Source organism: Gekko japonicus, unplaced genomic scaffold, assembly GCF_001447785.1.
Source record: "Gekko japonicus isolate JY-2015 unplaced genomic scaffold, Gekko_japonicus_V1.1 scaffold793, whole genome shotgun sequence".
Lineage (NCBI taxonomy): Eukaryota > Metazoa > Chordata > Lepidosauria > Squamata > Gekkonidae > Gekko > Gekko japonicus.
In genome coordinates, this window is record NW_015167076.1 from 36,285 (window position 1) to 52,005 (window position 15,721).

Sequence of the window (15,721 nt, forward strand, 5' to 3'; positions counted from 1 at the left end):
CAATACATAAACATGGACTCTCTAAAATGTTTCTTTTGGAGGACAATTTTACTGACTCAAAAAAAAAAACACCCCACAACGACCTGTAAGTCTTTTAACAGGCTGTATCTAGCAGTAAATCCTTTAACAGGCTGGGTATTTTGTTTTACTTTTTCAAAAAGATCTGTGCATGTTGTGCTGTGTTTGGGCTTCTGCCAGAAGTCCCCGGAGTCCGTGGGAAAACACTTCCATATGCTGTGGATAACGTTCGGCTTGCGTTTTATTGCACGCAATGTGATTTCTCCCACACTTCCTCCAAGAGATCCATTGCTTGCTTTTTGTGTGTTCCAGCTCACAAGGATGATGTCATTGGATGTCGCAGACAGCGGCCGTGTGTATGCCGCTTTCTTAGTATACTTGGACCTCTTAGAAGGTAAGTTAATGAAGGTCCTTTTCTGGGACAGCCTGTGAAATAAAAATAAACTGCTAAGATGCTTCGTTCTGGAATAAGAAAAGGGCCAAAGGGCCAAGAATGCCCTTCTCATGCTGTAAGGAAATGTGTGTGTGTCTTGAGCCCCGAAACACTTGAGGATTGGGATCCTGGCCTCAGGTCCACTTAATGTCTGCAGGATTGGATTTGGACTATTTGTGCACATAGAACTCAGCAGGAGATTGGATTTATACCCCACCCTTCTCTTGGAGTCTCAGAGCGGCTTACAAACTCCTTTCCCTCCCCCTCCCCACAACAGACACCCTGTGAGGTAGGTGGGGCTGAGAGAGCTCTTTCGAGGACTGCTCATGAGAGAACAGCTCTGAGAGAACTTGTGACTGACCCAAGGTCACTCAGCTGGCTGCATGTGGAGGAGTGGGGAATCAAACCCGGTTCTCCCCGATTAGAGTCCACATTCCTAACCACTGCACTAAACTGGCTCTTAGATGGGTACTGGAGAGGGGCTGGCAAAGTCCTCCTGGTCCCTTGGGTTCTTTGCAGGCTCAGCCAGATCTGTGTAGACCTCTTGTTGGTTTCACTAGAACATTACAGGTATTGCAGCTCATTGAGAATCAGAGTAATGGGCGACTAAAGAAAACATACAATATACATAGCTGGTCTTGACCAGTCCACGCCTTGCTTCTTATCACTTTCAAAGCTTAGCTTCTAACATGGCTATTTTTTCCCCATAAAGGCATGGCATTTCTCAGACTTATGAGTGCATGAAGCTGCCTTATACTGAATCAGACCCTTGGTCCATCAAAGTCGGTACTGTCTACTCAGACTGGCAGCTGCTCTCCCAGCAGAGGTCTGTCACATCACCTACAGATCCCTTTAACTGGAAATGCTGGTGATTGAACCTGGGGGCTTCTGCATGCTAAGCAGATGCTCTATCACTGTGCCACAGGCCCTCCCCGTATGCCATCTATGCACAGACAGCCATTCCAACATCCCCACCCTTTATTGGACTATGGCTAGGTGGAATCTGGCTTGGCTGGAGTCCCTACTCCCATGAAATTGATAGAGTGATCTTGGGCTGGTCATCGTCTCTCAGCCTAACCTACTTTAGAAAGTTGTTAAGATGGAAGGGGATAGTGCAGAGGGGGGCCTCAGCTATTTTGAAGGAAAGAGAATAGTGTACTAGCAAAGACAGGCCCTGAAGGTATGGAAGATCTATTTAAAGTGGATAACATCGGAAGGAAGACAGGACATTCGGTGGAAGATTCAGACTTTGTGCCCGTGGCTGTGAATGAAGGACCAACAAACAAGGGGTAGAGGGAGGGAGGGGGGAATTTAACGATTATGTAAAGCAAGGAGACAAAATATATGATGTAATATATAGAAAACTTACAAAAATAAACGTATTTAAAAAAAAAGACAGGCCCTGAAGGTATGTAACATCATGGCCTTCAAATATGAGATTTTTTTATTCAAAAGTAGTGTGGGTGAAGATCACAAATCACAAGATGCCATAGCCATAGTCCCACTGTACACACTGCATTGGTCAGGCCACACCTGGAGCATTGTGTGCAGTTTTGGAGGCCCCATATCAAAAAGGATGTGGACAGAATGGAGCAGGTGTAGAGGAGAGCAACAAGGATAATCGGGGCCTGGAGACCAAGCCCTGGGAGGAAAGGCGGAGGGACTTGGGAAGGTTTAGTCTGGAGAGGAGGAGGCTGAGGGGGGACATGATTGCTCTCTTTAAGCATTTGAAGGGCTGTCACTTAGAGGAGGGCAGGGAGCTGTTCCCATTGGCAGCAGAGGATAGGACTTGCAAGAATGGGTTTAAATTAAGGGCGGGAAGGTACCGGCTGGATATTAGGAAAAACATTTGTACAGTAAGGGTTGTGCAACAGTGGAACCAGCTGCCTAGGGAGGTGGTGAGCTCCCCCTCACTGGCGGTCTTTAAGCAGCAGCTGGACAAACACTAGTCAGGGGTGCTCTAGGATGATCCTGCATTGGGCAGGGGGTTGGACTAGATGGCCTCTATGGCCTCTTCCAACTCTGTGATTCTTCTATGAAGATAGATCCTTAAAAGTCACATCTGATTGCTTTTTATTTTCCTCCATGCTGTTTTTGTCCGGTCTCTGACATACCGCTCAGCTAGAAACTGGCATGAGGTCTCCTATGTTGGGCTAGCAGAATTCCAGCTCGTATGTCTTCACGGGCGCGAGAGAGAAGGTGATGATTTACAAGTGGTGGTGCCAACTCCAGCCCACGTGCCATTCAGCCACGAGAGGTGGGTAAATATACACGGAGCATTCCACGTGCCATTCAGCCACGAGAGGTGGGTAAATATACACGGAGCATTTCCTTTTGAATTTGCAGCCAAACAGGTCATCGTTCAGAGCTGTTTGTATATCGCAGTGAGTTATAGAAGCCAGAAGGGTTGCTTGTGGGTGAGATTTCCAGGGGCTGTGGGCATGCCTTCAGTGGTCTGCACAGCTTCTGGCCCTCCCCCATGCCTCTTTTATGCAAAAGAAGATAAAATGTTTTGCACAGTTAATACACATCGTCGAATTGGTAAGAACATAAGAACATAAGAGACGCCAATGTTGGATCAGGCCAAAGGCCCATCCAGTCCAACACTCTGTGTCACACGGTGGCCAGAAATACCAGGTGCCATCAGGAGGTCCAGCAGTGGGGCCAGGACATTAGAAGCCCTCCCACTGTTGACCCCCCCCCAAGCACCAAGAAGACAGAGCATCACTTGCCCCAGAGCCCCTATCTATACCTTGTGGCTAATATCCACTGATGGACCTCTGCTCCATATGCTTATCTAATTCCCTTTTGAAGCCGTCCATGCTTGTAGCCGCCACCACTTCCTGTGGCAGTGAATTCCATGTGTTAATCACTCTTTGGGTGAAGAAGTACTTCCTTTTATCCGTTCTAACCCGACCGCTCTGCAGTTTCATGGAGTGCCCACGAGTTCTTGTATTGTGAGAAAGGGAGAAAAGTACCTCTTTCTCTACCTGCTCTTTCCCATGCATAATCTTATAAACCTCAATCATGTCAAGTGCTTTAACCTTTCCTCATAGGAAAAGTGTTCCAACCCTTTTATCATTCGAGTTGCCCTTTTCTGCACTTTTTCCAAAGCTATAATATCCTTTTTAAGGTGTGGTGCCCAGAATTGCACACAGTATTCCAAATGAGGTCTCACCATTGATTTATATAGGGGCATTATTATATTGGCTGATCTGTTTTCAATACCCTTCCTAATAATCCCCAGCATAGCATTGGCCTTCTTTATTGCAGTCACACACTGTCTCGACATTTTCAGTGAGTTATCCACTACAACTCCAAGATCTCTCTCTTGATCAGTCTCTGCCAGTTCAGACCCCATCAATGTGTATTTATATTTAGGATTTTTGGCTCCAATGTGCATCACCTTGCACTTGGCCACATTGAACCCCATTTGCCATGTTGACGCCCACTCGCCCATCCTTGACAGATCCCCTTGGAGTGCCTCACAATCCTCACTGGTTTTCACCACCCTGAACAACTTTGTATCATCCGCAAATTTAGCCACTTCACTGCTTACTCCCATCTCCAAATCATTAATGAACAAGTTAAAAAGCAGTGGACCAAGTACTGATCCCTGCGGTACCCCACTGCTTACCACCCTCCACTGAGAAAATTGCCCACCTACACTCACTCTCTGTTTTCTATGAACTAGCCAGTTTTTGATCCATAAAAGGACTTGTCCTTCTATCCCATGATTTTTGAGCTTACTTAGGAGCCTTTGATGAGGAACTTTATCAAAAGCTTTCTGGAAGTCAAGGTAAATAATATCTATTGGATCCCCCTTGTCCACATGTTTGTTCACCCCCTCAAAGAACACTAACAGGTTAGTGAGACAAGATCTTCCCTTACAGAAACCGTGCTGAGTCTGCCTCAATAGGTTTTGTTCATCTATGTGCCTACTAATTCTTTCCTTAATAATGGTTTCCACCAATTTACCCGGTATCGACGTCAGACTGACTGGCCTGTAATTTCCCGGATCTCCTCTGGAACCCTTTTTAAAGATGGGAGTGACATTAGCTACCTTCCAATCCTCAGGAATGGAGGCAGATTTTAAGGAAAGATTACATATCTTTGTCAGGAGATCTACAAGTTCACATTTGAGTTCTTTCAGAACTCTCGGATGTATGCCATCTGGGTTAGTGAGACAAGATCTTCCCTTACAGAACCCATGCTGTGCCTGCCTCAATAGGTTTTGTTCATCTATGTGCCTACTAATTCTTTCCTTAATAATGGTTTCCACCAATTTACCCGGTATTAACTTTTCTTGGTTTGGATTTTTTATACGAAAAAACCCCAAGACTCATTCTCAGGAGCTGGATGGAGCAGCCTGTGTATTACTCACCCCCTGCAGGCACTTCACTGGCTGCCCATCAGTTACTGGGCTCAGTTTAAGGTATTGGCTATCCCATACCAAGCCCTTCATGGCCCTGGACCCTCCTATCTGTGGAACCACTTCTCCCCCCTCTGTGTTCTGCCATGACAGCGTCACTTGTCAGAGCTGGGCCTTCTACAGGTGCCAGCCTGCAAACGGGCAAGATCAACAACTGCCTTCTCCGCTGTGGTCCCCACCTTGTGGAACAGCCTGCCTGAGGAGGGCAGGAAGACTCCCACGTTCATGGCTTTCCGCAAAGTATACAAAACGGAATCCTACACAGCCAGTAACGTTGCACTGTTCTAAATGACTCACAGAGTTACTTGGGAAAATTAGGAGGGACTACGGTCTATCCTGCTGTGTATTACTTGCTGAAACTAGGATCCCATAATGGAATTTTGCATCGTTTAATGTGTCGTGTTAATTATGCTAATTAGTTCCTGCTGGGCTTTTTCTACAATAAAAGCCCTGCTTGTGCTTTGCTTCAGTTCTGTTTTGGGACCATGGCAGATTGGGGACCTGACCCTGGACCAGTTACATATTGCTGAGCCTGGCCTACCTTACAGGGTGGCTGTGAGGAAAAAACAGGAGGGAGAGCAATGTACACCCCTAGGGTTGCCAGCTCCAGTTTGGGAAATAACTGGAGGTCTTGGGGGTGGAGCCTAAGGAGGGCAGGGTTTGGGGAGGGGACTCAATGGGGTATAATGCCATAGAGTCCACCTTCCAAAGTAGCGATTTTCTCCAGGTGAACTGATCTCTGTCGCCTGGGAATCAGTTGTAATAGTGGGAGATCTCCAGCCACCACCTGGAGGTTGGCAATCCTATCACCCCTGTGAACTCCTTGGAGAAAGGGTCAGATAGAAGTATACTAGTTAGTCTGATAGATAAACAGTAGGGCCCCAAGTGGGCTGGGGGGCCCTCAGTTGCCTCACCTCCACCTTTAGTGGGAAGTACACTCAGGTTTGCCAAACTCAAGGTGGTGCCTGGAGATCTCTCAGAATCACAGCTGATCTCCAACCCCAATTAATCAGTTCCCCTGTAGAAAACGGTGGGCTCTGTGGTACTATGCCTGACTGAGGTCCCTTTCCTCCCCAGGCTCCACCCCCAAATCTCCAGGAAATTCCCAGTCCCAGAGCTAGCAACCCTAGCTACAGTGCTGAGCCCTTTTTGCTAGGTGGACTTTGAAACTGAGAAAGCTGAAGTTTTTCACATGCTAGCAGGCCCGTAGCCAGGATTTTGTGGCTTGTGAAACAAATTTTTTCCCGGTGGGGCTGAAGTTCTCAGTGCAGAAAGAAAAGCCATTTAGCCAATAGAAAGCTGTTACCAGGATAGATCTCTAAATTGCAAGCTGTCAACCACTTTAGATGACAGTTCTCGTCTGCTGCAAGTTAATCATTTCTGCCAGCCTAAGCAACAATTCTGATAACAATCTGGCAGGAGGGGGTGATGACTGCTTTCGTTAAGAAAGCTTACACTTGGGCAGAAAAATTTTCTTAAAGGAGACCAGTTTCTTGACAGAGAGTTAGAAGGGATCCTAGAGGTCACCAACTCCAACCCCCTTGCTCAGTGCGGGAATTAGTCCGCTACAGCACTGCACTCTGCTTAAAGGAGCGCATGCCTTTAAAAAAGTGTTTTAACATGATTTTAAAATGCATTTACAGGAGAAATTATTGTGAGGCTGTGCCTTTAAGAAAGGGGGCAGAGCTCCCCAAAGCCCCACCATAGCCATACGCCTGCATACTAGTTTCTGGATCTAGTATCAGTTTTGTTTCTTGTCTGTCCCTCAGTTTGATTATTTACATTCCTCTTTTCTCCCCAATAGGGACCAAAAGTACAAAAAATCAATAAAAACAATTAAAAAACAAACAAACAGAGAAAGGAAGAAGGGCCTCAGCAGACCAGGTCTTCTTATCACTCTATATTAACAGATCTTCCTTGAAACTCTGATTTCTCCAGGCTTTGACCCTCAGGACAAGAGCTGTGAAGGATAAGAATTCTTTGGCTTTTGTCCTTCTGTTCATGCCTCTAGGCACACCCAAGCTTCAAGTTAACTGTGGCAGAGAAGAAACAAACTCAGCCAAATTTTACTGAGCTGTTGTTAGCCGGCTAGCAAGATCTTCCCCGCTTCCTGCTTATGTAAGGCAGCTGCAGAATTATGAAATAGACAGAATTCTGGAGTCTGCCCGTACAGGCCTTCTATCTCCTTCAATAGTTTCCAGATCTGTGTTGGTCACAGTGGCCATGTGCGCAACTGTGCCGTGCTGCCCCCATAGCCATCGGGCAGGCTCCTGCAAATCTGTGTAGAAGCCAGTTTTTATTACTGGAGCGTGTTATATAATGTATGCATCTTCGTCTTTAGCTATTCATTCACGTCATGTTTCCATAAATCTGTACGGTGGGGACGCTGTTTGCTCTGTCTCTTGGCATCCGAGTGAAAGAGATGCATTCTTGGAATGGGTGAATGAATTACATTGATGGAAAGTCCGGTTTGTGACCAGCCTTTCCTATTGAGCAAATATGCAACGTGTGATTTCTCTCAAGCCTGCTCTGTCCGAGTTCGGTTCCTAGCTGCCAAGTGACTTCAGTGAAGCGCTGGTGCCAGTTCTCTTGTGTGGCTACGGAAGGGCTTCTGCGTATCATGAAGTCCACGGCACTGGCCGTCACCTCTGCTCCCCTGCAGCAGCATCCAGTGCCTAAGTGCAGAATTTGGATTTGTGGCATATGAGGGCAGGTCTTCAAAACAGAGAAAAATCACGGCCCTGTTGTGAATTTACCATGCAAGTGGAAGCTTGAATGCTCCCTTAGATGGTGAAGTCTCATATGTTTTGAGTGCATCCAAGCTATCTCACACTAATCCTATCTGTGGAAAGCTACTGGCTGTCCTGACCATCTCCTTGACATGCTGGTTTTCTAGATGACAGCGTATTTTGAACAAAGGCAAAGTATTTAAATATCTTAATTTTTTAACTGTATAAGCTGCTTTTGCCAACTTCAAAGCAGCATGCAAGTAAAACACATGATTGCACTTTATGCTAAGTCAAATATCTGACGCATTTATCTTAGTATAATCTTTGCTTTTATATCAGCACCTCCAGGGTCTCAGACAGAGAAAGGTCTTTCCCAACATCTGCTCTTTGAGATCTTTTTAGCTGCAGATGCCAGGACTGGGTCATTCTGTGTGCAAAGCCAGTGCTCTGTCATTCTGAGCCACAGACCCGCTCATTAAAAGAAGTTATAAAAATAAGGAGATAAGAGAGTCTCTTGTCTTGAAAAGCATGTGGGGTCACCTTAAATTGGCTGCGATTTGATGTTGCTTCACACACACACACGCACAAGACTTTAGTGCAGCAGCATTTATTAGAGGGGGGCAAAATATGCAGCCCCCCCATTTTTTAATGAAATGGTACATTCTGAAGAAGGATATACCCAAAGGGACAGTGTAGAAGATCAATATTTTATTTTTCAGCTTTCTAGGGCAAAGTGCATTTGAAAAGTGTAAGCAAGTGGAGCCTATCCCTTCTCCTACCACTCTACTGGGCAAAGTTTGAAGCCTTCCTGCAGCTTATGTGGCTCATCCTCCCATAGAAGAGCGCTTTAAGTAGGTGGAAGGTTCCTTGGAGGAAGGTTGGACCTTAAATTTTCAAGAGATGGCGCTTTTCTGCCTTTTCAGTCCTGCTGGTTGGTTTCCTCCCTCTTTAGAATCTCCCTCTCTGGAGAGGAAACAAACTCCAACGTGCTCGGCCCATTGGAGGGCACCCTGAGCCAGAAGGGCCTCCAGTCACGTTCCCAGGGGTCATTTCGGGGGGGATCACAGTTCCCCCGGGTGAGGTATGGGGGGCGGGGCACATGACGAAGCCCCGCCCCCTGCTTCTGGCCGCCCCGCTTCCGGTCCTCATTCAGCCAGGAGGAGGCAGGAGAAGAGGAAGGGTAAGTCTCGGCAGTGGAGCTGCAAGGCTGCCGGCGGCGGCCGGGACCGTTGGGGGCGGGGTGTGTGGTCTTATGACACACTTCCGGTGATGACAGGGGGTGTGGCCTTATGACACACTTCCGGTGATGTCAGGGGGTGTGGCATATGCTAATGAGTTATGCTAATGAGTTCCCCTAGCTCTTTTTCTACGAAACAACCCCTGCACGTTCCCCATGCGAGGGGAGGGTGTGTGTGTAAGCATGGCCACAACCTGTGTCCCTGTCCACTGGAAGCAGAGATTTGTCATGATGGATGAATACCATCTTTCTAGGGTATTCCTTTCCTATGGAAGAACAATCTTATCGTGAGCTTCCTTCCTGCAACCCGAAGGGGTATAGCACAGATTACTCCAGTGAGAACTAGGCTTTAATCAGCAGCAATTCATGAGAGAGTGTGATCTCCCACCACTAGCGCCTCCACAGAAATTGCTGCTGACTGTGGCAGGTGTGCAACACGCATGCCGGTGTGCATAGGTTCTGTTTGCACAATCTTCCCCTTCCCCCTTTTTTGCCTGTGGAAAAGGGTAGTATACATTGGATTTATATACACAGATCAATAGACATAGCACATGGCTTCCTGTGTGGGCAGTGAGTAAGATTTTCCACTGCACATTTAGGATTCCCAGGCAGGGTTGTAAAGCAACCAGCTTTCTGCCTGAGATTGGCCTGCTGACCTTGGTCCACGTCGGTGTTTGCCTGAAGACGATTCTGATATCTTGAAAAGATGAAAAAGCATTGTGTAGAGGGTGCTTTTATTTGTACCCACCTGCTTGATCCATTCTGCACCTGTCCTGTTGACCCATTTCTCCGTTCCCTGGTGCAAAATGCGCAACTCTTCATGTTCCCCTTTGCCATGACAGTAAAACTGCTTTTGTGGTCAGGCAATCCTTGTGGTCTGCAGAATGAAGGAAAACCCGAATGTATCAGCAGACTTGGATAGGCAAAACAAACGTTGAAACGAGAATGAACTTTGCAGTCTGAGAAACATCTGCAAGAAGACCTCCCCCCCCCCATAAATATCCCCAAGGTAGGAGCTTTGTAGGCCAGACCTGTTACTGGAAGACCTTGCCCCTGGCAGGATATGAACCATCTGCTTCTAAGCTGGAAAGCAAAGCAAAGGGGCATTCTCCAGTGAAAAGCTCCCCTTTCCCCTTTTTTTCCTGTGGAAAAGGGTAGTATACATTGCATTTATATACACAGATCAATAGACATAGCACATGGCTTCCTGTGTGGGCAGTGAGTAAGATTTTCCACTGCACATTTAGGATTCCCAGGCAGGGTTGTAAAGCAACCAGCTTTCTGCCTGAGATTGGCCTGCTGACCTTGGTCCACGTCGGTGTTTGCCTGAAGACGATTCTGATATCTTGAAAAGATGAAAAAGCATTGTGTAGAGGGTGCTTTTATTTGTACCCACCTGCTTGATCCATTCTGCACCTGTCCTGTTGACCCATTTCTCCGTTCCCTGGTGCAAAATGCGCAACTCTTCATGTTCCCCTTTGCCATGACAGTAAAACTGCTTTTGTGGTCAGGCAAACCTTGTGGTCTACAGAATGAAGGAAAACCCAAATGTATCAGAAGACTTCGATAGGAAAAACAAACGTTGAAACGAGAATGAAGCTTGCAGTCTGAGAAACATCTGCAAGAAGCCCCCCCCCCATAAATATCCCCAAGGTAGGAGCTTTGTAGGTCAGACCTGTTACTGGAAGACCTTGCCCCTGGCAGGATATGAACCATCTGCTTCTAAGCTGGAAAGCAAAGCAAAGGGACATTCTCCAGTGAAAAAGCGTTGGGGGCAGTCCTGGAGGGGGTGGGGCATCCCCAACGTGATGACGTCACATTGGGGATGTCTGCCGCCCCCCCCCCGTGCGCCGGATCTCCAGAAACAGCAGTTCCCTGCACTTAAAGAAGCCAGCGTTTCCCTTTGAAATGCAGGAGCCGGCGTTTCCCCTTTAAGAGCAGCTGCATTTCCCTTTTAAGAGCTCGAAGCTGGCATTTCCCTGCAAGCTTGCAGTGATCAGGCTTGGGAGGAAACACGGGTTCCACACACTTAAAGGGTGGCTGTGGGTGTTGGGGGTGGGGCTTCCCCCGCCGGCCATCTGGCCGGCAGCGGGTAGAACCCCCCAAAAAACGGGGGACCCCTGGCAAACCGGGGTTTTTGGCAACCCCATCCCTATAGGGCTCCTCTTTATTTGGGCTGCAACATGGTGGCGGGCAGCCATGGAGGAACTAGAAAGGATTCTTGAATGTAGGGATGTGTTGCTGGCGACCAAGTCCAAGATAATTCATGCCATAGTATTCCCCAGTATTATTTATGGGTGCGAAAGTTGGATAATGAAGAAAACGGGCAGGAAGAAATTTAATTCCTTTGAAATGTGGTGTTGGAGGAGAGTTTTGTGGATACCATGGGTTCTAGACCAAATCACGCCTGAATTCTCCCTAGAAGCTAAAATTACAAAACTCAGGCTATTGTACTTTGGTCATAGTATGAGAAGGCAAGAGTCACTGGAAAAGACAAGAATGCTAGGAAAAGTTGAAGGCAGCAAGAAAAGAGGAAGTCCCAACATGAGATAGACTGAGTCAATAAAGGAAGCCGCGGCCCTCAGTTTGCAAGACCTGAGCAAGGGTGTTAACAATAGAATGTTTTGGAGGTCATTAATTCATCGAGCCAACATTAATCGGAAATTACTTGACAGTGCTCAACACGGAACCCATAGTGGCCAGTCTGGGATTATAAACTTGTTCATGTGACTGGTTTGCGTGCAAGTAATTTCACCGTTCACATTCTGTAGATATCTAATACAACAACAACAACAACAACAAATACCTTTTATTGGCATAAAATATTAAACAGTTGCCATTGGAGTAAAACAATCCTATAAAATTTGTGGAAAATAAATAACTTCTAAAAGCATTACAAAGGTATGTCTATTTATATAAGCTTAAATTATAGCAAGATAAAATTTTGCCCAACCGCAAAACCTTGAATTAAATTATACAAACTCATTGAACTCAATTAGAATGATCAGGGACATTTCCCCGTTATATAAGAACATAAAAGAACTTGGCAGTCAGTTCAATAATCTCCGAATCCCGGGAAGTAAGGAGGTAGTGTAGCTTGCTTCCGTCCGGTTGGCATGCTACCTTGCCAAGGGGGACTTCCAGAAATTTTGCTCGAATGTCGTTTAGTAAATAACAACGTAACGCAGGGCTCTTTTTGTAGCAGGAACTCCTTTGCATATTAGGCGACACCCCCCCTAATGTAGCCAATCATCCAAGAGCTTACAGTAGCCCCTGTAAGAAGACCTCTGTAAGCTCTTGGAGGATTGGCTACATTAGGGGTGTGTGGCCTAATATGCAAAGGAGTTCCTGCTACAAAAAGAGCCCATGCTCAACTGTTTCTATGCCTCTCTTATTGCATCCGCAGTAGATATCTAATACAGAAGAAGGTATTCTAGAGGGGGATTGTTGTTGTTGTTTTTTGCCATGCCATGTGCCATCCATTTCCTGCACTTCCGTGGGAGTTCAAATGATTGAAAAAAGCAATCTCAGCCAGACTCTCTTTCAAGTCAGATTCTTCTAGTGACTATACCCATGTGTTGGCTTGTGCTGACTCTCAGAAGCCCAGAGGAGGAAAAGTTGAAAAATATGGATTGCGTGGAGAGAGAGTACCTGTCTCTCTGTCCTTCTCCCATTGGTATTTCCTTTCTTGGGCCCCACAGTGCCTTTTGAAGTAGAAAAGTCTCTTGGCATGCGTACGTTGTGCTATCAGCTTGACACGCGGTTTGTCAATATACCCATTCACGGCAGATGTGCCGCACACAATGCCTCCTGTGTGATCACTGGAGAAGAGCTTCACAGTCGGATCTTCCTCTCTGTTTCCTCCACAAATAACTTGTGCAGAAGCAGAGTCGATTGGGAATTCTGCCCGCTTGCCCCAGCAATGCTCCCTCAAGGCAGCCGGAGCTCCGGTTCAGCTTTGCCTTAATTCCGGAGATGCGTGCCCTTAAAGAATAGCCTCTAAATCATATCCTGCACAGGGTGGGTATGTGGCAACCAGATGGCATATTTGTATTTCAAATCAAGTACCTGCTTTGTCCTTGCTGCATTCACTAAATGGGTCTCAGTTGGGAAAATTAGCTGTTACCAGTTTACCTAGGACGCTCCGTCTACAGCCTACCTGTACCCAACAACGGTTCTCCTATCTGAGTGCACTGGAGCAGAAGAGAATTGAGTTTTAAGTTAGCATTCGTGAGAGTTGCCTCACAATAAGAAGGGAAGCTAGGGCCCACGGATCGAGATGTCTCTTGCCTTTGGATGTAGGTGCTTTCCACATGAAGATCGGTTTGTGTGGTTTCTCCATTGCTGCTCTGGCTGCTGATTTAACGCAGCAGTAATGGGGCTTTGCACATGGCAGGATTCACTTTAATATATTGTAAATGGTTTTAATGAATTGTTTGTGAACTGTTCTAAGGATTGTTTTTAGATGTCTATATTTATTGTTATTGTGCTTTTATCATGTGAGCCACCCTGAGTCTGCTATGGCGGGGGGGGGGGGGGTTAACAAATCTAAATAAATAAATAAATAAAAATAATATAGTTATTGCTTAAAATTGGGCCAAGTTGAAATTGTGTTGGGGGAAAAAACAGAAGAAAAGGGGGGGAAATCATTATTAAAATTAATACATTGTTATGAACGTGACAAAAAGATGTGTTGAAAAGATACATATATATTAAGTTACTTATAATCAGTATCTGTGACCTAAAGGCAGAGATATAATTCAGAGGCCTCATTTTAAATAACTTGCTGCCCTGGTGAAGTGGACATGTCTTGAATGGTAATTCAGTTATGTATCTACAAAAGTATTCAAGGATATCCTGATGAACACAATTAAAAAAAAATGATGGAGAAGAACTCAAATAAAATGGAAGAATTAAAATCAACAAATAATACGTATCCATAGAAATTACCTTCCTCTCCTGGTCCCCTCAAAAAATGTAGATGCCCTCTGGTGCCAAGAGTATGTAATAGTGTACAGTGCAAAGTGTCCTACTACCCCTTATATGTTAGGCAAGGGGATGAGGCAATCAGAATGGAAAACATACACACATCGCCCCATGTGACCAACCACAGGTTACAGGAGGGATGGGAGGGAGAAAATTCAAATGTGTTAATAAATACCAATATTACTTCACACCATAGATTAATACTATAAGGCCAACATTCTGTCAAACACATAGCCAATATACTTCCTCATTACAGCCACATGGAGATAGAGTATTCAGTGGTAAAGTGGGGATTTTAACCGACGTCTCCAAGATCCTGCCCCAACACCATTACACCACAGTTGGGCCACCAGGCTTCCGGTGAGGGAGTCCCTGCCCCCATGTCCCTTCTCCCACAGAGTGGCTGTGAGAGAAAAGTAAAAAAACAAACAAAAAAAACAGTTTCATGTCCTTCCTGGAAGTTCGTACTGGAAGTGACCAAGGGCAGCTCTAGGAATCACCAGACGTTTTATGGTTTCATCATGGAGTTTCCAGCAATTTTCAGAGCCACGCTTTGTCACTTCTGGTTTTTTTAAAAATCAGAAGTGATATAGTGCTGCATGCAACACTGTGGCCTCCATGGCCTCATCTACATTACTTGGCAGAACTACACCACAGTGCCACTTCCATTCCTTTCAGTAGTACAGCCTTTAAAGACTCAATAGCCTTACCAGTGAAAGCTTGCCAATCATAGGGGCAACCCCCCCAAGTTGGCAATCCACTTTTGCATTTGGTTGATAGCAGCAGTGCACATTTGCTCTCTTTGTTAGGTTGCCTTCAAGTGAAATTTAAACAAAAGCTGCATGATCTTGAAACATGATGGCTGACTATTTTTTCATCTGTTTGTTTTCTTTCAGGATGAGGCAGATCATGAAGAGAACGCACACGGTGTCCGATTCCCCAATGTCCATCACGCTGGCTATAGTTGAATCAGATTCAACAATAGTCTACTATAAGCTGACGGACGGTTTTGTCATGCCCGACCCTCCTGACGATACCGAAGACGTGGACAATAAACAGTGTAGGAAAAAAAGAAAGAGGCTTTTGAGATGAGAGAGCCCCAGCCAGTCTAAAAATGTGTTATATATGTGAATGGGAAACGGTGCATTAGGGTTCAACATCTGCTTTGCAAATCCTTGCTAAGTCTTGAGAACGGGCAAGACATTGGAAATGCATATTTTGCAAATAAAAAAATGGGACATCAAAGAGGTCATGGACCAGTTCAAGAATCTGTCCTCTCCTCCTCATTAAGTCTAGGCGGGTGAGGTTGTATTTGCAGACAAGTTCCTGAAGCAGAAGGAATTTGCTAGCCTTTGTTCCTGGCTCAATAATTGTCCCCTAGGTACCAAACAGGACTTAATTTTATAAACGTGTCTGCTTCTTTTAGTAGATTTTTCCCACACATTTTATTTTAAAGCATTCATAGCACCTGTTTTGGGCGTTTTGGACAATGTTTGCTAGAGTTTGTACTCAGAAGCGGACATGCCACCCCCTTCCCTTTTTGGTACAGATGTGCTACAGCTGGGGGGGGGAAAGATGACATCACTCTTCTGCTGCCCCTGAAGCTCCAAAAAGCATGGTCTAACCCAGTGGACCAAAGCTGAATTTATTAATCATCACAGTACTTTTATATAGCACATTTTCAGTGTTCAGAGCACTCCATCTACATTTCTCTACAAAAAGCCTGTAAAGTGAGGTGGTATGATCATCACTGCACTTCACTTGAAGATACTGAATGGCAGCACCATGTTTAGGGTCATGTCTCATGACCCTAGGCTAGAGTTCACAGCTTACAGTTGCAGGCTCAGGCGACACAGAGCATGCAAATATATGTAATGGCAGGGCAG

General features: G+C 45.8%; 1 protein-coding gene across 1 annotated transcript in view; it reads left to right on the plus strand.

Moving 5' to 3' along the window:
* The window catches only part of TSEN15 (tRNA splicing endonuclease subunit 15), a 25,972-nt gene extending 10,810 nt beyond the window's left edge, over positions 1 to 15,162 (plus strand). Inside the window, exons 2-4 of the mRNA XM_015412785.1 lie at positions 331 to 412; positions 2,573 to 2,708; positions 14,732 to 15,162. Coding sequence (XP_015268271.1) covers positions 331 to 412; positions 2,573 to 2,708; positions 14,732 to 14,927 — 414 coding nt within the window. The 3' untranslated portion in view covers positions 14,928 to 15,162. The remainder of the gene's footprint in view (positions 1 to 330; positions 413 to 2,572; positions 2,709 to 14,731) is intronic.
* The last annotated feature ends 559 nt before the right edge of the window (positions 15,163 to 15,721 follow it).